This window comes from Lepisma saccharinum, chromosome 16 (genome assembly GCF_977018435.1).
Source record: "Lepisma saccharinum chromosome 16, izLepSacc3.1, whole genome shotgun sequence".
Classification (NCBI taxonomy): Eukaryota; Metazoa; Arthropoda; class Insecta; order Zygentoma; family Lepismatidae; genus Lepisma; species Lepisma saccharinum.
This window is the reverse complement of record NC_139244.1, coordinates 20,970,875-20,998,369: the sequence shown is the minus strand read 5'-3', so window position 1 is coordinate 20,998,369 and position 27,495 is coordinate 20,970,875. Positions and strand designations below refer to the sequence as shown.

The window sequence follows — 27,495 nt, the reverse complement described above, 5'->3', positions numbered from 1 at the left end:
GCACAGGGAACATGCTTTCAGTGCTCCAACATTCAGGAAAAGACCTCTTAGGAGGAGAGAAGAATGCTAACCAGGGAAACACTTCTACATGAAACTGTTCGGCAAAATTGTCAAATTTTAACTGCTATTACCTTCCTCTGGGGTAAAGGTGATGGTGATAATCACATCACCTCAGGCATGGCTGAGAACAAGAATACATAGAGCCTTACCTCCACAGCCATTTATGTGCACTAAATAATACAGGGTGAGCATAAAGTCTTTCCCTGATTACAAACTTTTATTGTTAAAGAACTATGCTAGATACAGATATGCGGTTTGTTGGAAATGGTAGCTTAACTCATAAAGTTTTTTATCAGTACACTTCAGTACACTTCGACATGTGCTCCCTTTGTTGCCCTTAGAACGTCTAGGTGATACTCAATTTCTCTCCATGTCTTTGCCAACCAACATCTCTTCCGTCACCATCTCTATAGCATCCCGTATTCGTGTCTGAAGAGTTTGCATATCAGGAACTGGTGAACTAAACACTGTGTCCTTAACGTAACCCCCATAAAAAAAGTCAACAGGGGATATGTCCGGCGAACGTGGTGGCCATGATATGGGAATCAGAATAAGAATCAGACAAAACAAAGAAATGGAAAAAAAACTTGATGTATTGCACTACTTATTGCCATAGGTTTTACTTGCCTATCTACCGTGGAAGTTGAGATATAAATATTCATAATCAGGGAAAGACTTTATGCTCACCCTGTATATTTGCTATTATGTTGGTATAATGTCCCTCACCCTAACCATACAGTCTAAGGTGCAAGCTTTGGGCTCTGACTATGGGATATGTACAGGTTTGAGTCTCCTTGAGAAAGCATAACAACTTTTTCTGAGATTTTGGCCTGTGTATGGGACCAGTGGCTACCTACCATCGTGAGGAAATTGGGAAGTTATGAATGAGTAGCTTAACCTGGTCATAGAAAACTTACAACAACAACTGGGGGTTGTTGTAAGTTGGCAATTTGATGTGAAATACATGTGTCACATATTACTTGCGACTTGCAAATTTGGTATGAAATTTAACAATATATTTACTGCAGTAACATTGACAATTATTGTGAGAATTTAATATTGGTACCACAGGACACAGACAAATATGATCAAGATTATGCTACATTGTATTCACACAAAATGCCTACTTCTCTAGTATAGGATTGACGCTCTTCTGAAACTCTTGCTCATCTCCGTCTATTTCAAGATGGCTTGCAATTGTTTTAATAATGGTCATGTCCAAATTCAAGCCGAGAACTTCCACTCTAGCTCGGGCAGATAAATGCTGAAGAGTAGGTGATATGTGGGCCATCATCTGCAAATAAAATCAGATATTACAATGCTGAACAAGCATTATTGCATAGAATGAACACACTATTAAATTTCGTAGTAATCACCTGGCATCAAGAAAACATTTTAATTTATTTGCTGTTTTTCTGTAATGAAGAACTATGCAATTAATAATAAACTCCGTAAATGTTAATACGGATTTCATTGTTAGAGCTTAGTAACATTAATAAGTGGAGCAACAGGGAATTAAATGTCTACTTCTTTCAGTTAATGCATGTTACTTTTGTATTGGGTTGGCACCCCACACCCCCTATATGCCTTCATGGCATGGTGCTATGCACAGTGGAGCACTTTACTTTTTGAAAATTTTGCATGAAAAATAAAATGTGTTGGCAATGCGTTTTATGTTATTTGATAGAGAATTATGTGCTCTACAAAGTAGTGTGTTTTTTTATGCTGATATACTTTTTGTTCTCTTCAGGTCATTAAAATGGAGTGTCAAGTCGACAAAAAAGAGCATTTTCGACACCTTCTGCTGTTTGCGTTTAATCGAGGTGCCAAAGCCACAGAAGCTGCTCATGAGATTTGCGAAGAAGCGATGTCTCTTAGGATGGCTCAAAATTGGTTTAAGCGATTCAAAGACTGCAATTTTGACCTCAAAGACATGCATCGCACCGGACGCTCCGTTCAGTGGCTCGTTGATTTTTGTTGTTGTCGTTCAAAAGCATGCGGAACCTATGTGCCCAACTTTTGAACCTTTCCCATAGAGTGAAGGTGACGGACGCTCTATGGTACTGTGGGAGCATTACATTATCTCTGCCAATTCCCTCGTCGTTTGGCGTGGATCTTCATGAATAAGCTGATTCAGTCGCTCCTCATCGAACTGAACAGATACTCAATATTTATAAATACAAAACAACATGAAGGTTAAAATATGGAGTATTTCCGAATGTAAAATGTGTTCCTTTACACTAAAAGTGGAACACAAATTAAGGTGTTTTTGAAAGTAAGTGAGAGAAAGAGGAAAAAGAGTGAAAGTGAGTGAGTGTGTTTGGTATTTGTCTAATAATATTAGATTGATTGATTTTACATTTCATTTTACTTTGCTTCCCTTCCACATTTCGCTAATTATGAAGATGAGGATGAGTGATGATATAATGGAGTTGATGAAGGAATGCACAAAGAACATTCATTCATGTCTAACCTGAAATTTAAACCTGGGGCCCCTAGTGTTGTAGTGTGCTGTGCTAACAACTCTGCCATGGAGGTCAGCTAGTAATGTTAGAATAATTAACAAAAAAAAGGGGGCCAGGGAATTTGTTGGGGAACACATCTGGCATGCACAAGAAAGAAAAGAAGATTTTGGAGGATCCCTGTTGTGAAACCTGATGGTAAGGCACCTCAAGGAAGGTCAAGAGAAAGATGGAAGGATAATAATGAAATGAACCTACAGTAAATGGGATAGAACTGGTTTTAACTGCAACATGGACAATGGAAGGATTATTTATTCTTTTATTTATTTCTTGTTTTGGATGAAAGTTATGGTGTCAATAAGTTTTGAATTTAGGAATGTTAACTCTTTTTATATACCTAGTCTTACCATAAATACTGTCCCAAAGTTGTAAGTAAATAGACACAAAATGGTGAGAGATATTGTAATATCAGAATAACATGAGGTGCATGGATGCATTATGAACCAAAACCACAAATAATTATTCGAAATGGCCACCTTTAGCACTGACACACTTCTGAAGTCTTCGTGGCCACTCATCAATGGAATTACGCAACACATCAAGTGGAAACTCCGCAGCTGCCTTCTGAAGAGACCGCTTCAAACGGTCAATATTGGGATGTCTCTTCTTGCAAGCCATCTCCTGAAGCTTGGACCACAATTTGTAGTCCAAAGGGTTTAAGTCTGGACTGGCAGAGGGCCAATCTGACGTGGAAATGAAGTCAGGAACATTTCCCTCCAACCACTGCTGGGTAGTGCGTGCTTTGTGTGCTGGGGCTGAGTCCTGCTGGAAGCTCCAGTTCTCTCCATGAAAGATGGTGTCGGTAAGATTCTTGAATCGTTTCTCAAGCACTGTCTGCTGGTACACTTTGGCTGATGTTTTTACCCCTTTTTCACAGAAATGGAGCATGTCCTCATAGCAAATGTTCCAGACTTCATTTCCAGTTCAGATTGGCCTTCTGCAAATCCGGACCTATAACCTTTGGACTACAAATTGTGGCCCAAGCTTCAGGAGATGACTTGGAAGAAGAGACATCCCAATATTGAAAGTTTAAAGCGGTCGGTCTCTTCTGACGGCAGTTGCTCATTTTCCAGTCGATGTGTTGCGTAATTCCATTGATGAGTTGCCACGAAGAATTCAGAAGTGTGTCAATGCTAAAGGTGGCCATTTCGAATAATTATTTGTGATTTTGGTTCATAATGCATCCATGCACCTCATGTTATTCTGATATTACAATATCTCTCACCATTTTGTGTCTATTTACTTACAACTTTGGGACAGTATTTATGGTAAGACTAGGTACAATATTAATTTTGGGGCGAGAGTACACAAACAATCTAAGAATTTCAGGAGGGATACATGCTATTTAATTTTAATCTTGACAAATTTACTCCACGTGCAGAAGCTTTTGCATATCCACCTGAGGCTCGTGTAAAAGAGGAAAAGTACATAGAAATTGACTTCATCTTCATTGCAGTAGTTTTTCTCTTATTTCCTCTCTGCTTCAACACATTCAAGACAGAAAGGAAATGAATTAATATCTTTATTTACTTAAGTTTACTCTCCAAGAAGACAGGTGAATGAATCGAAGTATAGATGAAATAAACACTAAAATTACATTATTGCTGCTGCTGTTATTATTATTATTATTAAGGGTTAATCGTCTGTATTACTTTGATAGGCAACTAAGTAAGCTCCAGATTGTCTTTAACTCAGCTATCACAAGCCAAAACACTTTTGGAGCAATGAAACACAAATAATTTCTGTGATAATTATGTCCCCAGATTGAAAGATTACATCTTATATCTCCCATTATACAGAGAACCTTTATCAGCTGGGATATTTCATGCTGGGAAATTTCTCAGGATGGGAAATTGATTTTCAAAGATGACATGTACAAATACATGTAACACATAGCATAGAAACTTGAATTGAAGGGGTTTTGTTCAGACATCCTCCTTCCAATAAGCAATTACAAGAGGAAAAGGATATTTTTTACACAAAATTTCTATTTTGGTTACCAAAGTGGACCCTACTTCATTTTTTTTTTAAAAAATACATTGTTTTACAGAGATACAGTACTCATATTGGGTTACAATTCAAGTAGATTATATACAGGGCAACCTCGATTTTATGTTTCCATATTTTATATTTATCCTCATTATACATTCAATCTTGGTGGTCACGATGGAGCAAAATATTATACAATTTTTCTGAATTTACATTTTCACACAGTTTTTTTTTTTTTTCATCTTGACCCCCTGAAACATACTGCATAACACACTGATATTGTAGCCTACATAACACATAATACACTTTCTATCCAGAAAAGGAAGGAACCTGTTCCCTCAGACCTCACCGCCGTTAAATTACACCATGTTATAGTCACATGAATAGGGGATGCACATGATCCATCCATCCGTAGGAATCAATATCGTACCTGGTTTTCATGTCGCCTTTTTATATTTAAGGCCAACTTTTCAATAAGCACAAAATTTAAGTTAACGAAAGGGTTTCCAGTTGCCACAGACTGAGCCGCATCTGTGCTAGGCACCATCTTGCTGCTGTCTGATTTGGAAACAGGCACCTCATTGGCATCACTACTAATCTTTAGAAGCCGCTGCATGTAATCAACAAGCTCCGCTGTGTTCATCTTCTTCTCTTGAAACCTACAAAAACAAATTATGTCAATAAATACTGCCACTTAAAATTTTACCTGAAATGCTTTGAGAATGGTAACCCTGAAACTGCCTAACAAGAAAATTTGATAGTAACTTTCACGTTATTGCATTAAGACTACATTTTTTCAGTTGCTACCATATAAATATTCTATATGCTCTTTCTATCAACAGAAAAAGGCAGTACATACACTATAATCTGATTCCATTCATCCTATGTATTCCTAAGGTCTGCACAGAATACTAGAAAAAAATCCAAACTGAAGCGTATGTTTTTTGCATTTTTCCTAAATGTCAGAGCTGGAAGTATTGCACGTCACCAACATTTGCATCAGGTCAAGAAATACTTGTCTACAAGTGCTCTTGAGTCCTGTTGCGTCACAGATACTCAATGTGTGTCCAACTTCTTTGAGACTACGTGACAGCTCAACCCTGAAATTCAAGGACTTCCTGGGCTGACCTCAGACCTGCTGTGCAATGCACAGTGACCCAGAATGCCAAAAAAATCGGCAAAAATCAGGAGCTCGCTATTTGACCCCTAAATCAAGACAAATGTGTAAGATTAGCAATTTTATGGAATAATTCACACTTTGGGTCCATGGAATCCACATGAGATTCATTATTTTGATTTTTATACAAAACGTGCAGGGTGATCTTCTATATATGGAACCATTGGAATTTGCCATAATTTACGAAACCACGTGTCATACACCTTTCAAACTTCAGTGGAATGTTCTACAGACTTGGGAGTTTAAACCACAATATGTTCAATATGTGCCCCTTGCCTATAACGGACATGGCACAACCTGACAACAAAATTGCGCATCACTGATGATGCTAATGTGTCCTCAGAAATATTGAATATTTCTGCTTCTACGGCATTTTTCAGTTCTTTAATTGTTGTAGGGTTAGTCTGAAATACTCTGTCTTTAAGGTAACCCCAAAGAAAAAAGTTACAGGGGTCATATCCGGTGACATTGGTGGCCATTCAAACCCCTTCCCATGCACTTGGGGATAACGATTAGACAACACACAGTGATCAAACATCTTCTAAAGATAATCAAGAACTATTGTTGCCGTGTGAGGTCTCGCGCCATCTTGTTGAAACCAGCAGGTGGAAGGATCAACAACCATGCCAAACAAAAAGGGAATGGTTGCATATGGGTGCACGATTACTCTGCACAGCTCATCTGAACTTGTGCGGAATACCATTTTGTGGAATGCTAGGCTTTCGAATATGGTTCTCACCACCTTTCCCAACACTCTTCTTCCTGATAACACCAATATCAAACCTACATACTGCATTTTCTACTGTCTGTACACAAAACAAAAAAAAAAATCACCCTGTATAATCTTGACCTATTTTAATACACACTTGGAACCACAGTAAAACTGAACAATACACTTGGAAGACCAAAATCCATTTCCAGAAATACTGTAGATTAAATAATAACAAAAATAATGATAATAAGGATAATAATGATAGTAATAAAATAATAATAATAATAATAAATGTGAGAAGTATCGTTAAAATAAATTTATGCACAATAAATGTTTAAAGTCAGGAAAACAGACTTCCTATCAAATCACTTTCAAGATAAATTAGTCTTTCAAGGCATTAAATAATATTTATTCACTAGGTCCAATCTTTTTCCTTCTCATTTAAATGTACTTTGGTGATGAATGCAAGTTCCTTAGATGTATTTTCCCATCGAAGTTCTTCAGTTTATCGCCTTTTATTTCTGCCACTACTTTCTTCAAAACTGATAATCTGCTTTTGAGTGTGTATAGAGTGAAGAAAAAGCAACTACAAACACCCAAATTTTAAAAGTCGACTAAAATTATTTTTAAGAAAATTATCTTCTTTCCAGCGACAATTTTCATATCGCTAAAACACTTTGCTGCAGCACCACGATAAATCAACACTAAAGGTCTTACTTAACACTAAAGGTCTTACTTAACACAATCTTAAGTGATATTTTCAATATTTATATGAGTAGAATCTAACACGAATGAAACAAATGCTTAATTTGATCATTCTTATCTTCTTCAGATTTTTCAGGAATAATGTTTTGTGGATTTCTATGACACACCACCATCATTATCCCACAAGGACATGTGGATGGGTAAAAATGACCCAAGCAATTTTCAAATATTTTTTTCTTTCTTCTTTACCAATGAGTGCCTGAGGTTCTTCTCAGTACCTTTGCAGTAAATACTTTCGAACGTAATGTCCTTGAATCAGCTGTGAGGCTTTGTTAGTTCCCCTCACAGGGTCATAGAAACATTGGCTGTGTAAATTTCACCCACACGTCCGCTCCTGCGTTTCAGCTTGGTATTTAAACATGTTCTTTTCTCTCATTCTTATCAATTGTGAAAATACAATAAAGATGTTCAAAATTAATAGAATTAGTACAACCAATAAAGGTATTGTTAATCAAATGCTTTAATGTAATTATAATTCGGATTTACGAAGTAATTTTACTTCTGGGTAATTTTTACACAGCTGAGTCTTTGGGGAAAATTTTAGGGAGGGTGTTGATGAAAGTTTTGGGGGTGTTAAGGGTTCTTGGATTGGATTGGATTGATTTGTTGTTTTAAGTCCACTTTATGCACAGTAAGGCTAATCGGGACTGGACCTACAGTTTAAAGTGGGATCCGAACCACTATGTGCCTCCACCGGGAATCGAACCCGGGACACCTTGATTACAAGGCGACGACGCTACCACTGCGCCATCGGGGAGGCCCCTTAAGGGTTCTTGGGGACATTTGAATAAATTACTGTTACATTGCACTACTTCTATATGTATTATGCATCAGCCGATAGCAAAATTGGAGACCTCCTATTCCCCAAGCGTGCACACACGTGACCACCTTTGATTCAGGGTTGTCAGCTGACCCATTAACAACGGAGCACACATTTACAAATTAGCTAAATTTGTCAAAAATAGCAAAACTTTTCTCCCATATCGTTTTCACAATACTTTAAAGTATCCTTTGCTTTAGAAATCGTTGTGGGAAATAGCGGTGAAAGCTATGTTAACTCAAGATAACTTTTGCACTTTCAAGTCAAAAATAAAAACATTATATTTTATTGTAATCTAAATATGTGCTATATTTCTGTGCATTACTGAGAAGTTGTGAGTCTACCTAGCACAATTATATTGCCCGGCGAAAAAATAATTGCTACAACAAGTCTTAAAAATAGTTCAAAATACAGTCCGACAATTCTATTTTCACGAACCGCCATTTTGAGGCCCGAAAACAAGAACAAATAATCCATTTCAAGAAAAAATTATCTGGCAGTTTCATGCCCCATTTAGTTGTTTTCAGAAGTGTTCATGTTTTATCCCCTTCCCGAAAAGTCAAAATTTCTATTTTGGCCGACTTTTTTGGCATTCTGAATCACTGTGCAATGGTGACAAACCCTATGAAAGATGATGTAAGGTAATCTGACTGTTGACTAACTTAGTAACGGCAGTAGTAAGTAAAGTCTCTACCAAAAGAATAATGTATTCCCTTACAGCATTGCCCCAGGTCATCCGAGCTTCGCCAACCAACCTACTTTATTACCTCTCATGGAAACATCTTTATGAGATTTTACATACACAGGGTGGCTACAGAGAAGCAGAAATGAAATTCCCTGATTTTTCCAGGTTTTTCAGGACAAAATTTAGATTTTTCCCTGACAATTATACACTAAATTAATGTTTTTGCAAATGGAAATAAGAATGTCATACAGATCCAGGTATATTAAGTACCTTTATTAGCTTCCACGAAATTGACTTCATTTCTCTATGATTTGCATTCAAACTGCAAAATAGTGAATTTGGATAATTATTACCATTCGCAAGCTAGGGAGGAATTATGGGATTTTTTCATATGCAGTCAGTTTTTCAATAAAATATTCCATTATTTTTAAAGTTACGACTAAATGAGGTTAGAGTAAAGTGATCGATGCAAAAAGGAATTTTGTAATTTTTAATCTCTTTAGCCTTTCTTGTTATTATATGTTATGTTGATATTTCCATTGAGGTTTGGAACCCTCTATTTGCAACAACCATTAGTGCAGACTCATTTTTCAATGCACAAACCTACTTCTCTTTTCTATGTAAAGCAAAAAACTTAACCCTTGCACTCAAGTGAAACAATTGAATCATACTAAACAAAGTGTCTTATTTTCTTACATTATCAATAGGACTTCTCCTTCAGTACAAACATTCACAGTATATCCAAGTAAAGAAATGTGAAACTGCCAACATGCAGTTATACCATTATTACTGGCGAGAAGGGGAACACACTGTTACCAACTGCATGTTGGTATGTTGAATGTTGATAACAGCTTCCGAAAGTTTATGTATGAGCGGCATCCAGAAAAAAGTTCCAATGGCACCAGTACGCGGCACTAGTGGTCGGAACATAAGCAGGCAGGAAGAAGTGTCATGTTGCTTTAATCTGGTGCAGTAAAACACAGCCGTTTTAGGACAGTTCTAGGTTAAAGATAGTAGCTCTCATACAGTCTCCCACAGACTGCGAGGTATGTGCTGCAATCAGATTTTTGCACACTCAGAATCCGGCATAGAGTCACCAGCAATGGTGTGAGGTGTACAGACTAGACATCATGAGCAATAAATAGTATGATCAGACAATGAAGTTCAATCCAATGTGCACGACCCCATACAGATGAGTACATGCAGGCTTCTTTACATCATTTCAAGTGAGAGATCTTTGACCAATCCCTGTACAGCCCTGGCCTTGCATGTACCCACTTTCATTGCTTTGTTCAGCTGAAGAGATTTCTGGCAGGACAAGGTTTTGACAGCAGCACTCCAGTACAGATAGTCCCAGTCTTTGCTGTCAGACACATATGTCATGCGATGACTAATGCCAGAACAACAGTGGTTGATTATGCCAAAAATTAGATTGTGAGTTACTGTAACTAATGCTTTTAATTACTACTGATATTCTTGTTTTATTTATGCCTAATCGGTAGGGACCTTGATCTTTTATTTTTCTTCCAAATTGGTGTTATTCTTTTTTTATTTATTTATTTTTACTATTCAGTGTTATTTCCCCCAAATTCACATTTTAATTTTAACGCATTTTGTGGGAAATATACCTAAAATTATACTTTCGTGGTGTTTTCAAATTACTGTTTTAAATTGTAGGTCACGTGGTGTACATATTTTCGTGACAGTTTGATATGTTGGAACCGATTTTTGAGGAAGTTATTTCCCATTATTTCTCGCTCGACAAATGCCGATGTTACGACTCCCCTGTGGTGGTATGTGAGCACTCGATCACCACCAAAATTGCACCACTTAGCTCGGTGATTCAAAACACTCCTTGCGTGACAAATACTGATGATGGGGCTTCTGTGTGAACCCTGCCACTTTGCTCTGTGGTACAAATTGTTCTGGTAGAAGTTGAGAAAATCCTAGGTAATATTTGCTTGAATGTGGCTGTCTGAATTATTCCACGTACAACATGCATTATAGTTTTCTCTTGGATAAAATGTTTGAAAACTTGTGTGTTCTAGATACACAAATATGGCACATTTTGTTTCTTTAAGCCTAAAAAAGACAAAAATGCTGGATTTCGAGGTATTTTTTGTTGTTTAAGTATATTTTTAAAATTCGTGAAAAATGCCAACAATTTACATTTTATGCCAAATTCTTGTTATATCGCTATTTCAAACGGGTGAAAATGTGTCCACACATCTCACTACACATTCATAAACACTACCTCGTAGCAATTGACATTTTTCACTATTATCGTGTTTGCAAAAAATCAAGGTCCCTACTAATTGGAACTTACTTTCTGGATGCCCCTGGTATAAATCAGTAGATGAAAAGTGAGAATTTAACAGGTCTGGCAGAGAAATGTCCAACAAAATGCCATGCTACAACGTCCTACAACTATCCAACAGTGCCTCAGTGCTAATGTCCCTCCCCTCCCTCCTCCATCCATCTGTTGACTGTTCTGTCCCCTTACTACTTGCAAGGGGGGGGAGGGGGCATAAATTGCAATACGAGTGCTGAAGAAAACTTGAGATTGGGAGCATCCTGCACTTGTCAAATTTAAAAACATTTACCAATGCAGATTTCTGTTTTACTCTTTTGTGACATTATTCAACTATCCCGATTCGTTGGATTCTTCTTGTGCATAAAAGGTGCCTAAAAGTTGAGGCCGCGATTTAGCAACTAGATTTCCTGTTCCCATGCAGCGCTACATAATGACATCTTTCAAAGCAAATGCCTGGCACATTCATTGCATCGCATTAAAAAAAAAGTCAATAAAGACAAAATTCCCTGACATTTCCCTGACCTTTTTTGACCTCTCACTGACTTTTCCCAGTTTTCCAGGTCTGTCGCCACCCTGATACAATTCAGAATGCTTCCGATCCTAATTTCATTTGTACACCGAGTCTCAGTATTCAACCAACTTGGCACAACATTGATAGTAAACTGCTCAATAATGGCTCAGTCAGTCGAACACACACATTATTTAACAATATGAGGTTGAAACAATACAATAATATTAATAATAACCCATCGTGCAACAGACCATGAGGTCCAGGGCCTATCTACAGACTGCCAGCCTCACTCCTACCTCGTGGGAGATCATCCAACAGGAGATGGGATGAGGTGTGGTCAGCAGGACAAACACCCAGTCGTTGTTATAGGTTTTCGTGACGTGGTTACGCTACTCATTCGTAGCTCTCCAATTTCCTCACGATGGTGGGTGGCCACTGGCTGAAATCTCTGGTGAAAAGTTGTATGAGACTCGAACCTGCGTGCATTCCATAGCCAGAACCCAAAACTTAGACTGCACAGCCACGGTGCAGGACTATAATAATATTACATATTGTTTTTATTTAAGAAGCAAAACAATATAAGTTTAATGGCGCCAAATTATTGACAGGTCTTGTAACATGCCACCAAAATTATTAAAATATACCCAAATCAAAATCAGCATTATTAAACTTAAATATCTCACCTGTTGCCTTCCCAACTTCTAACTCGAAGTGTTCCAGATTCTGTGTCCTTCAGCATTACAATGTGTGCAACACCCAATTCTTGGCATGTTTCCTGAATATCTTCCAGAGTCTAGGGGATGAGAAGGTGCATTAAAACACATCCAATAAGACTCTAAAGGTAAAGCTTTAATGTTACGTTGAACACCCAACTTAACGAAACCCTTTGAAAAGTAAATGCTAACAGCTTTGTGTGTCTAATATCCTAGTATTTAAACAAAAATTTAAATCTCTGCCAGTTGTTTGTACATATGCAATACAAGAGAAAAAATAATACGTATCAAAAGTAAGCTACGCAAAGAAGTAAAACTTTATTGAGAAAGGTTGTTTGTCTGGATATCTTCTATATGCTGTGAAAGTTTGTCAGCATTATGTATTTCATATCCAGTTGTTGAAGGGTAGTCGTATACTCTGTTAGAGCAGCTTATTTGCCCCTAGACAATAAGTTACAAATATACATTATGATTCCTAATCATAGCTGTTAGGTTCCAATATGAAATGACAGTTTATGTATCAAAACGTATTGACAAGATTCATTGTATAACTGTTAAATTTTTCCCATTACTATAATTGTAACATTGATCAAATTACAAATAAATGACTTATGAATGGATTGTGAGTACTCTTGAAACATTAATTGCTTGTAACAATTGTACATTAGAAGAAATATGTAAAGGGTGGCCACAAATTAAGGGGGCACCTTTTGCCACTTTAACTTTTGTATTGAGCTACTATTTTTTTTTTCCTTACACACATGTAAAATCTAACTGACATAGCAGAAGAAGTGGATGTTGTTTAGAATCGCAGCAAGTTGCCTAAGTATTGAGCAGCGTGTCAAATGTGTACGTGTATTCTTCATTTTCATTTGCACATTTGCATATTTTATTCCGGTCCTCTAATTAATATGCAACCGGGTTCTAAAGTTGTTTCAGAGCATTCCGAACTGAAGTAGGGGGGTTTTAAAGTGCATATAAATGCATATTTAAGGTGTTTGTGCATATTTACTACGTAAGCGCATATAAATGAATATTACATGAAAAAATTAAATTGATAATTTTTTTTAAATATATTTGTTTACTTGGTTAATGTTTCATCTGTGGAGTGTTTCTGAGAGTAAAATTTTCAAGCACAGGTGTTCGAAAACCTCTGTTTATGCGCTGCGGGGCAGACGATCCCCACTCCCTCGCGCATACCTGGCAATGACACAGAGAACACGTGCATCCCCTCCCCCGGCCTTCTTCCTTGGCCTAGATAAGGCAATGGAGATTTTTGCTCGTAAACAGTCTGTACTCCGTTGAATTAGTGTAGTTTGCATTGTGTGAAGATGCCAAAGGAAAAATCATCGAAGATTGTTTTACTGAAACAGTGAAACAAGGTGAATCAACAGAACTATTATAAGATCTCACGCCAGAGGACATAGCTGCATTGAAATATTGTCCACTGACAAGTTGTAGTGTGGAGCGCACCTTTTCTTCATACAAGGATATACTAACTGATAAACGGAAAAATTTCACTCTAACCAATTTAGAGAGATATGTTGTAGTGCACTCAATTTACATACATTCAAAACTACTTAACGATTTTCATTATATTGTGTTTAACAACTGGAAGTAGTAAATTCAATTTAATACAAGATTTTGCAACCTTACTTGACATGAAAGCTGTTGTTACTTCATCTTTACCTTCAATGGTCACTATGTGTGTCTAGTACTTTAAAAAATAAATGTATTTCGAGGAATTTTATTTGTGCCTATATTTTTCCTTTAGTGCATAATTTGCATATTTGAGTGCATATTGATCCACACTTTATTCATTACCAATAATGTGTAGCTGAAGTTCAGCGATGAATGCTGCAGGAATGTGGACTTCTAGCACGTAAAAATAACACTATCTCAAGAATCAACAAGTTATTTGATGCAACCGGAAGTGCCTGAGACCTGAAAAATCTTGTAAGCCACGAACAGATAGAAGGAAAGACACTTATGTCTTCAAGCTTGCAATGATTTAAATGGAGCTGAAATTGATAATTAAGTGGAAAACATAAAATTGTCATTGAGGTGTCTAAGTTACTACCTTCAGAAAATAAAAAGTTGCCAATATTATAAACATGTTCTCATTGTTAAACGTAATTGATGATCAAAAGGTGCCCCCTTAATTCATGGCGAGCCTGTACATGCGAGAAATGTTTAAATTTGTGTTGCCCTAGTCTTATTGACTATTACACACTTTCTAATTCAAACTGATTCACCTTTATGTAAATCTATGATCAATTCTCTTGTTTGAATTATTTAATTATTTCTGTTTTACTGCATAATTAGCGAGTTCTATGATTAATACCTTATTAACAATCAACAGAAATTGTTTTGATCTTTTAAAGATTACTAACTCTTACAATAAAGATTACAGATGTAACTATTTAATAGTACAAACACCTCTAGCAACTAGCAACATCTAGGCCTGGTTCCCAAAGTGTGTGCTGCAGTGCCCTGGCTTACAGGCACGCCACATAAAAAGTTCCAATATTTTCACTGAATGACACTTGTTATTCTACACAGGGTCTTAGTTCTTTTTACACATAAAATGTTTCTGAATTTGAAATATGTGTTCATTTTTTAACTTAAGGCAAGCAACGTAACCACACTAACTGAGTGTTGAAAGTGTTAGATAGGCCTACATATGATTTAGGCAAAAATTTTGAAACACTAAGGGTGCCGTGAAACAAAAAAGTTTGGGAACCGCTAATCTAGGATGTGTATACACCAGTTTCAGGTATAAATAGAGCAATTTCTGTAAGTTGTGGGGACACTTTCTTGGTTACCACAAGGCTGGTAACTCAGGGGCCAACTGGAAAGTGCTTTAGCTGTACATTTTTGGGTAGAATTCGTGAAAATCACGGCAGCCACTTCTTACAAGTTTCCAAAAGGCTCTGTATTGCCAAAAGAACAGGGTTAAAAGCCTGGGTATAGTTAATAGCTAGAGGCACATATTTTTGGCAAATAAAAAAGCAAAATTTCGGTACAAAAACAGAGTTGATTTCGGGTTCAAAAGCGGTAAACAAAATGAAATTTCTGTGTTATAGCGGTGCATAATCACATCAAAAGTGGTATATAAAATGACATTTTGGTTTTGAAATTGTGAATATAATCCTAAATTTGATTAAAAAACTGCACTTATTATACAAAATAATCTTATCCCTTCTAATAGCACATTTATGTAGTTACCACAGTATTAAGTTTATTCCCATGTAAAGGGGTCTATTTTTACTTCACAAATATTTACAGCAGAATTAAAATCAATTTTCCGTGAATTGCATAACTCACAGGATACTTCAGACTTCAGAAAGTGGCACGTCTGTATATAAACTGTAAATTTCGTGTTTAAGAGTATATTTAGCATTTTGCAGTTCATTTCGCATTATTTCGTGACAAAACAGGGTAGGAAAATGCACCTCACACCTTTCAGAAACATGAAAATGAAGATTACAGCATGTTATTTCATATTTCGTGTTTTCGTCAAAAATTAAATTTGCATGCCTCTATTAATAGACTATAAACTGTGTCCAGGTAATGTCTGACAAATATATTTGTATATCTTTGCAGCTTGAATAAGAGCTTAAAAAGATAACAAATAATCTTCTATTCCAAAGAATATACGTTAAGAAATAGTGCATGTAGGGGCTTGGTCCTACATGACCTTTATAAGCCTATCTGAGAAGTCCAATTACTGGTGATTCCTGAACCAATCAGAAGCCTCCAAAGGCAGCAAGTGAATGTTAAATTACCAAGAGGCTACCATTTTATGACACAACATGGTCAAATTTTAAAGAAAATTATATCTACCTGTACAGTATCTATTATTGAACTTTTGATGCCAGCAGCCCAAAGATCTCGCACGACATGAGCCTTTTCTTTGATCATCATGCGGTGTCCCAGAGAGCACACCAGCACATCCACAGCTGACTGACGTGCTATGCTTCCATCATCCTGAAGGGCAGAAACAATCTTATCCAGAGATATGCTGATTCCAGCTGCAGACTGATTCACTTCCTTAGATACCATCCCAGTCATTTCCAGTTCCTGCCTGAAATTAAATTATTCAATTTGAATATAGATCCAAAATCCTAAAATTTTACTCCATAAGTTGTGGTCCATATACAAATAAACCACCGAGTACCAAGAACACATGACACAAAGTTGATATGTAATGGCAGCTCTACAAATCAATATGCAAAAGGGGGGGGGGGGGGAGGGGTGCTCTCCAATGATGTAGTGGTGTCATCCTGGCTGCATAAATACAGGAAACATAATGTGTTTTTGAGGCCTCGTAGCATTGAAACATAGCCTCAACAAACAAAATGTTACAAAGAACAGCTGTTAATCTTAAAGTCTTCTATGCGCTGTGAGTTTGGCAATGTGTGCAAACCCCAGAGCAAATGAATCAAAATACTTTTTCTGGAATATCGATCACGGAACAGGTTCCTCTAAATAGAATAAAGCAGCGTCAAATTCTTAGGAACAGTTGGAACATCATTAAGTATTCTAATTCGTATAGAATTAGGCCAGCCAGGAAGCCTAATTAAAATAGTAATTATTGTTTAAAGTTGGTTATTTGCATAATAATTATTCAGTACCACACTGTGCATGTGCATTCATCATAGAATGATATATTTCACACATAACATTTTAATCGAATTAATTAGCATTAGTTGTAAAAGACTTGTAATTACAAATAAGACTAGTAAATAAACCTGATAAATTGAAACAGAATCATTTTTGTGGGGGTTACATTGCTTCCCCCCCTGAAAAAATATTTCAGTCCATGCATGGAACAGCTCTGCGGTTCACCCAGCCTCCATTAAATGAGTACCTGGGGGAGAAATGGTAGCCAGATCATGGTGATGATCACACCACCACACTGATATATTCTATGTGTGGGGCCCTACCACCATATTCCTTATGTATTGTGTAATGAATACACACACACTTATTTAGGGGTTGTGGGGTAGGGTTCCAGATATTCTCGAGCTCGGTCATTTTAGAGGTGATATGATGAGCACCATGCTTCGGCTGCCTTTACACCCCCAGGATTGCCGCCAGGTACATATTTATTTGAGGCTGGGTGAGCTTCAAAGCCGCATTACGCAGGGACAAAAACGGAAAAATTCCGACCTTAGATCACACACTCCAGGAATCGAACCAGTCTCCAAATGACAGTCATCTAACAAGATAGAGTAAACTGTCCTTGCCCCCCCCCCCGTTTTGGAACCCAATCGACGCCACTGCACCCCTAAAATGTACCTTAAGGCACCCTGCAATATGAACTGTGGGAGATGTACTTTTCTTTTACTACCCCCCCCCACACACACACACACACACACATATATATATATATATATATATATATATATATATATATATATATATATATATACATATATATATATATGTATGTATGTATGTATATATATATATACAAATTTGCCCACCCCCACCAAACATATCAGTAGGGAGCAGAGGCGAAGATATAGTACAAGCAATGCAAGCACTGCTTGCATTATTCGAATATCATTTAATGTACTTAATGTTTTAGCCTTATTTCGTTTCCATCGCACTCGATTTCGCGAAAAATTACGGCCGCAAACTCCCTCCGCAGCTCTGTAGCAAGCACCAGCCTCAATGCTTGCGGCTGCTCTGCGGGAAAATAACGCACCCGAAAGAGTCACATGGCGAAGCGTGAAATTCGAGTGGAACCCGTCCACAACGCTTATACCAAAAGCTCTGCTTGCTGAGCTTGCGTTATTCCCGAAAATGGCCGAGCTCAACCGAAAGCAGAAGGATATATTGCCACCAAAACTACGAGTAAAGAATATTTGTCTTCATGAACACGTAAACAAGATCGCGAATATAAAAATAATTCTTAGTCATAAAATAACTAAAATAAGTTATTATCATTGTTCTAAATTCCATATATATCATTTTATATTACAATTTATTTTATATTTCGCGAATTGTAAAACGCGTAAAAAAATTGATATTGGGAGTTCGGGCGAGATGGTAAAGGGCGGGGGTTTGTGTTTCCAGGAAGTGAAATGTCTGCACCCCCGTGAAGAGTTTCCCCAGGGAGGGAGGGAAGATTCGACTGACCTTGGTCTGCACCCTGTGTCCAGCTCGGTCCAGCTCAAATTACGTCAAAAGTGTTGACCGCACCAGTGTTTGCAACTGCCAAATTATTTACACAGTAATTCAAATGAGCTGTTTCACAAATTTTACAACCACATTCAATAAATTGACTGCTTTTGAATAAAACTTGGGGTGAAAATAAAGCTATCTAAAAAGAACTCTCTTCTGATATTTACACAGCACAATTAAATCGTATACATTGTACACATTATGAACACAAGAACATGTTTTAAGTTTTATTATTATGACACAATTGGTGATCCAGGATTTTTTGTAGTAGTCTCCTCATTTTGTCATATTTTCCTGCCTTTGACTTTCCTTTTCTTAGGAATACTGGACCAAAGGGGGGCCAACCCTCCCCCTCCCCGCCTCTGTATGACACTTTATTACTTAAATATTATGTATATACTCTTTCTGCTGTAATGATTCTGATTCCACCGCTTAATTTCTATCTTCATACTGATATATCTTTCCTTCCCATGAGGGATAAAATTAAGGAAATAGGTTGGTATCACTTTCGGTCGTTTCAGAGATTTCCAAAGTGATCTTGCGTGGATGCTTTCCAGTTGTGGAAAGAGCATGGGAGTGTCTTCACGTTTTGAGAACCTTCAGGCCCTAAGATTTGTTGAATTGTTCGATAGCGGGAAATTTCCTATATATGCAAAGGAGTTTGGAATTTATTGTGGTGAGTACATCGTCTATTCATGTGTTTCTTTGGTTTGAAATGAAATTTTTAAAGTTTGTGTTTAACTTTTTATTTTAATGTTTGACTCCGAATGCGATTTTTTTTTTCGAAAGTAAATATGACGTTTGAGGATCATATGGTTTATTTTTAGAACCATCACTTTATTATGATATTTTGACAAATCCAGCGACCGGGCCAATGAGGCTATAAACCTTAATCCCCCTCTTGGCGTGCCATTGTACTACATGTTTTGTTGTACTGAAACATTGCTTGCCTCCTTCGTAAGACTACGCTTCGCTACTGGTAGGGAGCGGAAGTTGATGAAATGTCACCTTTCTTCTGACATCTCGGACACGATGCCCATTAAATATACACAATATTACACTTCGTCTAGAACGCAAAAAGGTATTTTTAAAGTGCATTTTTTTGCCAATTTTCAGGTTTTAGGTCATTTTCCCCGATTTTCGTAATTTTTCCGTCATTTTTCGCAATATTCGGCGTATTGTTTCGTCATATTTTGTCACTTCTTTCATTTTGGTAATATTCTTGAGTCTATTCGCCAATGTGAAATATATATATATATCGCAGGATTGCAATTTACGTGCAAAAGAAATGCTGAACTGGTGACAGTCTTTGTTGTGTCGGGTGAAACCACCAGGTGTCCGTCTGGGGCAAACTCAAATTCAAGATCAGATAAAGAGATTGCATTTTGTTCAATTTCCTTTTCATTTAAATTTTTAGCCCGAAACTAACAAATTTAATGGTCATTTTTTTTACGTCATTTTTCTAATTTTTTAGCACATTCTATATTTTTTAGGTCATCAACTTCGCTTCCTACATATCAGTCTAGCTACGTTCCAGATTCCCGCCAATTTCTTTCGCTTTCATTTCTCCCATTTGCATAAATTTCGCCTTCTGTCTGCGGCCATTTCAACGGAGAACGATTTTCAGCGGCCAGTTGTCATGTAAGCTCCCCTTTTACAATTGCGAGGGCGTCGCTGGATATTTTTAGCGAACAATCAAGGTTACAACAACATGGAGATATAAGAAACCGTGGCAATTATGGAAGCAAAGGTAACCGTTTCGGAGTTCAAAAATATTATAAGTCCGACGGGAACTCGAAAAACAATAGGGGCAAACAACAATGTAATTGCTGGGGAATTCCCATCGCAAGGGCGCAAGCGCTGAAAAGGGCAGGGCTAAAAGAATATTACGGGTTGTTCCGCCACAACAAGTGGTTAAAACGCAGAATCCGTGGGTTTCCGAAGTTATTTCTGTCTGCTGCCAAAGCGCGGGTGTTGTCACAGAGTTTGCCGAGTCCACTTGACCAGGGTGCTCCATACAACTTTATCAGAGGTAAAGGATCATTTTTTCATGTTTTTTTTATGTCCGCCATGTTTTCGCGCCTGTTTGTTTGTATGTTTATATACTTGTGCAACTTTTGTGAAAGAACCTTATCATATAAATATTTATTATGAAAGAGTCATAACGGAAAGTGTTACAGTGTAATAGTTTCGAGAAAAGATAGACTTTGATGAAACTTTGTGTGGTTACGCAGGCACCAGATGGCGTGACGGAGGGAAAATACGGAAGATTTTTTAAGTTATAACGACCTTTGGAGTTATCACAAGAACACGGATACGATTCCTGGACGGACGACCTTGTAAAGATCGAGAAGAGGGTGAGAATTAGCCTCCAAGACTCATTTTTTCGTTCGAGAGTTCGGTACGATACTTGAAAAAGATACTGAACCAAATTTACTTTACTATGCGACTAATTCGGACACACCAAGTGGATATCTACATTATTATTTACAGATAAGTCATATACTGTTCGTAGTAATTGCAATGCCAATCCATTGGCGATAATTAAGAGCTTGTGCTGCTTAGTTGCATACATTCATAACATTACGTTTTTAGAGGGTTCGATGTCCCAGAGCGCTACGACGCCAGGGATCCAGGGTCCGAATCTCGGCCTGGGCATTGTTTGTGAATGTGCTTTCATAAATTTAATCATATCCTCATTCATCCTCGTCTTCGCGATTAGCCAAAAGTGGCGGAAAGGCGAAGTAAAATACACAAAATCAATCAATTCGAGGGTTCGTAGCGTCGTAACTTGACGTCAAGCTGAAAACTTTGTGAAGTTTTTTTTTTCTTAAATGAACTCTATACGCCGTGAAAATTTGTGCTGTTATGTGCTGCTTATATGTTCAAGATGAGATCGAAATAACAACGTGACCGGCAAGGACGTATCTAGGGGGGGTCCAGGGGGTCCGGACACCCCCCCCGGAAGATTTATCAAGTACTAAAATTAAATAATGAAAAATATATTATTTTAGCCTTTGTTGTATAATTTTCTCTGAACTTATTGGAAGACAAGGATTATATTGGGATCATACGGCTTTGAAGGACAGGAAGGACGTAATTAGGGGTTTCCAGGGGTGCGCCCCCCCAAAAAAGACTTACGAAGTACTAAAATTTAGTAATGAAAATATTTACATTTGTTGCCTAATCGATTTCCTTTGAACTGTTTAGAAGGCAAGGATTATATTGGGATCATACGGCTTGACATTACAAAGAAGATTTATGTACACTACTACTCAAAATAATATGCATAAAATATTAATCAGAAACATTCTTTCTTTTCAACTACATGTAACATCATTTTTGCTATTCGATAAATATTCAATTATTCATCTATTTGACATTAATTTCATTACCAGGGCACTTGCTTTCATGTAAATTATTCCGATCTTACTACAAGTAGGCTATGTAATGAATATGCGCTGTTATATCTCTATTCTTATACAGTCTTTTTACCCATTCGTATAATAATAATATAATATTAGTTTATGTATTGTATTTAGTATTAATTTTATTATAATTATTTTAATTTAACCATTATTATTATTATTCCTGAGACACTTGGGTCGGACCCCCCCCCGAAACATATTTCTATAGATACGTGCCTGGTGACCGGTGTTTATAAATCGAGACAGGCATTTACAACTCGAGATGAGAACGAGTCTGTGTCTAGGAGCATCTTGTCTCATGTTGATAACAGTGGCGTATGCTGGTTCTAACGAGTGGGTAATCTCCGACCTTTTGATCCTCAAACTCCAAAAGTTTCCGTGCAATTTATGTCAAGCTCCATATTGGATTTAGGAATATTGTGTCGGAATGTTTGTCTTATTGCTACGACCACAATCAATTAATTCTCGTTCTTGCAGTTTACTATACCTGTAGAATTTCAAATAATAAAACAAGACAGTATTATAAAGCTATAAAAAAAGAGCCTTTGAAATATAAAATGAAAGACGTGCACTAGTGAAATAAAAACCCGCAATATTAATTTAAGTGCAAAATTCAACTTACTCCAGGACCCGATTACTTGTGCCGTAACACATCCAAAGCATGCTGTTTGTCCAGTTCACGTCAATACGTGTCTGTGCGAAAGATTGCAGCCTAACAAAGGAAGTTATGTGACTTTTGGATTTTTCATGTTTGGCACAAGTGTTGCAAAGATTACAGTATCAGCCACGCGTCAATACATTCTTTTCAGCCCCGAAAAGTAAGCACGGCCACGTTTTGTCATAATTTGCTTGCGAAAATGCCTCACATATTCCCGATTTTTGTCTTTGTGTGTAGAAATAAGTTCAAGCGATGACACTGGACTACCTGTATTAACAATTTGCAACTTCTCCTGAAAAGATCTTGTTCCAAAAGGTTTCACCAGCAAATCTTGTATCACATCCATTACCCTTTAACACAGCACTATCACGACAAACACTAACACCTAAATAAATAATAAACACGAAGCCAACGACTACACGCATTCAGTTTCACGCGCCAAACTTCTGTTGTTGTGTTCCTGGCTCAGAATGAAATTCTCTATGAATGATAAAAAAAAAATCCCTTTCCGAGCTCGAAATGACAGGTTTTTAAAAGTTCGAATCATTGCAGGTCAGAGCCAGAATTTAATTTCGGGATGGGGATCATCCCTTATTAGCAGCCGCCACATAAAGTTGAAACAGTGGGGTTAGAAGTCCCGAAGATGAATCTCACATTATTACAACGTATTATGCAAAGTGTTTAATCCTGCTAATGAAGTAAAATTAATTACCCCCATAGCTCTACAGCACCTTGGCGGGCCTTGGCTTACCTACCGACTGCTGGTCTCCCTCCCACACTGTTCCGCCGTCACCTGTTATAGCGTGGAGGTCTCAGACCAGTGTTGGGGTGACGGGTGATCAGCCCGACGAACCCCCAGCCGTTGTTGTAGGTCTTCTCGACCGGGTTACGCTCACTCACTCGGAGCTTCCCAATTTCCTCACGATGGTGGGTTGCCACCGGCCCTATACGTAGGCCGAATAAATTCCGACCAGAGCCGGATTCGAACCTACGCCGTCCCGCAGCGAACGATCTCAAGACGAGTGAACGCCTTAACCCGCTTGACTACGGAGGAGGACTAATTACCACTATACACTTTTTAAATTAGATATTTGTAGAATTTCGGGGAGGGGGGTTTCAGCCCCCCCCCCCGAGTCCTCCACCTGGTTACGTGCCTGATGTGTTTTTTCGTTTTATGTTTAATTCGTTCATCTTCATCACTATTAATCTAAACAGGCGGAATATAGCAACTTAAATTAACTAATATATATATATATATATAATTTATTTTTGATATCTTTCCCTTTAAAAATATTCAGTTCCGTGAAAGAAGTATTCTCGCTGCTTTTGAAGATTAGAGAGGAGAAACAATCACTATTTTTGTAAATACAAGGATGGGGGGAGTCAGCAAATAGGTGCTTTAATTGCTTAAGCTTTGAATTTTAATTCAGTTTGCTCCATCTTCAATATTTAAGCTTTTCCCTTTTGATAAATTTATGTTCAAGTAACAGACAAGAAGCAAATGTAAAGTGAAAATTAGCTTAGAATTGGTTTGCCCATGTTATTCAGTTTTCCTGTTCTTCGCACTCTACCAGGTATGTTTTCCCTAGTTCAGCGGAGGGAACGGTAAAGGCTCTGAAGGTTGGGAGTGCGACCGGTGGACTCTCACAAGAAGGAGCTTACCCTGGGCACGGAATCACCGCGCCTGAGAAGCAGTGTTTCCTCCCCCTCTTTCCTTTCTCCTCCCTCCTTGCCAAGGGTTGTAAGGAAAGCGGGAGGAATGACGTCAGGGTGAGATTCCCTGAAGTCATTCCACCGGCTGGAGAAAGGTTCCAGGACATTCGGCGGCAAACGATTGGAAGTATTCGCGCGCTGGAAGCAAGGAAATGTATGCATCGAAATTGTTTATTTTTTAAAAAAGAAATACAGCCGGGTCATCTGCGATTACCTAGATGACCCAGAGTATACGCCGCTGGTTGATAACTTCCCTGCAGATAGTAGAGTCCGAAATCCTGGGTTCTAGTTTGGGCCCGGGCATTTGTGTTCTTTGCGAGTGTCCATCAATTTCGCCTAATCATCACTCATCCTCATCGTCGCGATTAGCCAAAATGCGAAGAAAAACAACGCAAATAACGAAAATACGAACGACAGTGTAGGGAACGGAACTGTCACCTTGTAATCAAGTGAGACATTCCACATTAGATCGACTTCCACTTTAAACTGTAGGCCCAGTCCCTAATAGCCCATCTAAGCATAAAGTGGTTTGATTGATTTGCTTCATTTTACTTCGCTGTTTGTGCCACTTTTGGCTAATTTGCGAAGATGGGGGATGAGTGATGATATGATGAAATTGATGAATGGACACTCACAAACATCCGTGCCCAGGCCGGGATAAGCATAAAGTGGATTTCAGACTTTGACAAGCTTTACGATTTATTGTGGGACTTAAAAAAAAACACACAAGTCGGTGCAGATTATGCTGTGCATAAAAAAAACACACTTTGTCAACTATACTTTACACAGACTTGTGCCGTATTATATATATTAAAAAAAGAGCAGATTTCAAATGTTTATTTCTCACGAACTATAAAAGATAGAGACACGTGCCATACACCAATGGATAGAGAAAGGTTCAAAGTTTTATAATCCTACCTATTAGTTCCATGCAATACACGTCCTATTGTTGTAGCTATCAATTCAATAACTACAGTCCCGCAGAATTAACTTGAGACAAATGGCTGCCGGCGCCGCTGCAGGAGTACCAACCTACAACGAACGCTTGACTCTCACGCGAATCACGGGCAATCAGCTGACAACGGGAGATGGGAGCACTGTATTAAGAGGATATGCTAAGAAAATGATAAGCATTATAAGTATTGTATCTTATACAATAAATGAAACAGTTTATTCTTCACCTTTAATTCGTAATTTGAAAACACCCGAGGTCTATGCACTGCCGCTTCGCTTGCTTCACCAGTCACTGCACGTGAGTCCTTTCAACAGTTGGTAACATTTCGCGCGCCCGAACATTCGAGTTTCCGTTGGCCCGTTACAGCGGGAAGTCCCCCGCTCTAGCCAATTCGAGCGCAGTTGCATCACTTACAGAGCGGTCATTTCTCTCAAGTTAATTCTGCCGGACTGTAGGGACCAGTTAATTCGTGTGTGGCAAAAGAAGGAGTACGCGTAACGTTTCGATGTTTGTCGGGCAACACAAAGTGCTCATGTTGAGTGCATGCATTAAAACTTTCAACAATAAAAAACAATAAGAAATTAAGTTGAAAACCTGATTCGTTCCAGTGATTTGCGACCAATGTGACTTGTGTAAAATACTCGATGGCTGTAGAAACAGTGGTTACGTGGGAAAATGAAAGTGTAATTTAGCAGCACATAATATGATTCGGAAACAGGCCAAACAGTCCAAAAGCTTGTCGACTATAGCTACTATACATATTCTTGTGATAAATCTAGAATCAAAATACCGGGTGTCCCAAAAGTCGCTTGACCAAGTTATAAATATTTGTATTTATTTATTAAATTATTGTTGATTTAATAACACAAGTATTGTTTTCAAATACAAATATTTCTTTCTTGGTCATGCGACTTTTGGGGTACCCGGTATTTACTGATATTTCCCCCCCCCCCAAAAATACTAATATTAAATTTATTGCTCATTTGCTAGAGAGAAGTGGAAATACTTTGGTTTTATGAAGGATCATTCCAATAATGAAAGCGAAAAATCGACGGGTTCTGTGGCGAGACTTCTGGGATTAAAAGTTTGTGCTGAGACTTGGCTGAAAGTCGACAACCTCACGCGCTCAGCCAACGGACCGACTTATTCCCTTGGCCAGCCGCACACCGGATCGGACGAGTCATTCTTGTCGCAAACCGACTCAGGACATTAGTCTCTTATGGGAGGCGGCACACCGCATGAAACATCTAACTCTATAGTCACCTTGCGACAAAATAACGAAGGTCCGTGGAATTTGGTTTCGCGTGGAACGGCTTGCGACAAAACGATCTGCGCATGCGCGAATCCTATTTGAATAGCCCCTGTGGCTTCCGCAATAAACATTGCCGCAAGTAGCAGTATATACGAAACATATAAAGATTCAAGTCAAATCATATAAAATGATGCATTCATTCTACATACACATTGATTGTACTGTAAATAGTTACTGTTACCTGTTTCCTGAATTATAAAAGACAGACCTAGATCTGCTGCGTACATGGGAAATCTGCAATCAGATTTTAGCCAAAAAAACAACAAAAAAGTGTCGTGTTGTGTCGGCTGGCCTTTGTGTTAATGCATGAGCTGTTGAGTTTTATATCCGTTGCACGTTGCTTCGAAGTATGGTAACTAATTTTTAGGGATCTTTCAGACCGAAGCGACACGGGCACATTCAGTCGATAAGGGTCTGTTATTTGCGCATGCGCGAACAAATCGAGGCAAAACGATGCACGCTGTTGAATAAACGGGCCGATCCGAGCGACATGTGCTACTTGTAGGGAAATTTCACAACGAAAGCGACATGCGACGCAAATCGAACGCAGGCTTGGCTCGTTCCCAAACGGCATGTGTCATGCGTCGCATGTCGCTTCGGTTCGAAATGTTGCATTGATAAATGAGGGTTGATTTTCAAGACACGTGTCGCCTTGGTCTGAAAGCTCCCTTATAGTGCCTAATATCTATTTTGCCCCCCCTTTTTTTTTGTTTATTCCAGCTTTCTTTCGTTACTTTGACTCAGTGACGTTGCGGCCCCGAATGTTCTCTCTGTGGTTCTGAAATTTTGTATATAAATCCAAGAAATTCAAGAGATAGCGTTGGGATATGAAAAATCGATTCACGTAACAGATGTGGATCAACAAGGAAACAATTCGTACTGGAAATTCTTTGTGGCGAGTACTGAAAAGAAAGATACCTTTTGTTTATTTCTATCGGTGAACGTAGAAAATGTGTTTGAGTTAAC

At 38.1% G+C, this 27,495-nt stretch overlaps 1 protein-coding gene across 3 annotated transcripts in view; it reads right to left on the bottom strand.

Moving 5' to 3' along the window:
* Gcn2 (eukaryotic translation initiation factor 2 alpha kinase Gcn2) overlaps positions 1-27,495 on the bottom strand; it is a 153,484-nt gene that overhangs the window by 4,716 nt on the left and 121,273 nt on the right. For all 3 annotated transcript variants that reach the window (XM_083137842.1, XM_083137845.1, XM_083137844.1), the window contains 4 exons: positions 16,115-16,355; positions 12,239-12,348; positions 5,002-5,230; positions 1,188-1,354 (listed from right to left, as the gene is read on the bottom strand). In XM_083137842.1, the coding sequence (XP_082993968.1) occupies positions 1,188-1,354; positions 5,002-5,230; positions 12,239-12,348; positions 16,115-16,355 (747 nt within the window). The remainder of the gene's footprint in view (positions 1-1,187; positions 1,355-5,001; positions 5,231-12,238; positions 12,349-16,114; positions 16,356-27,495) is intronic.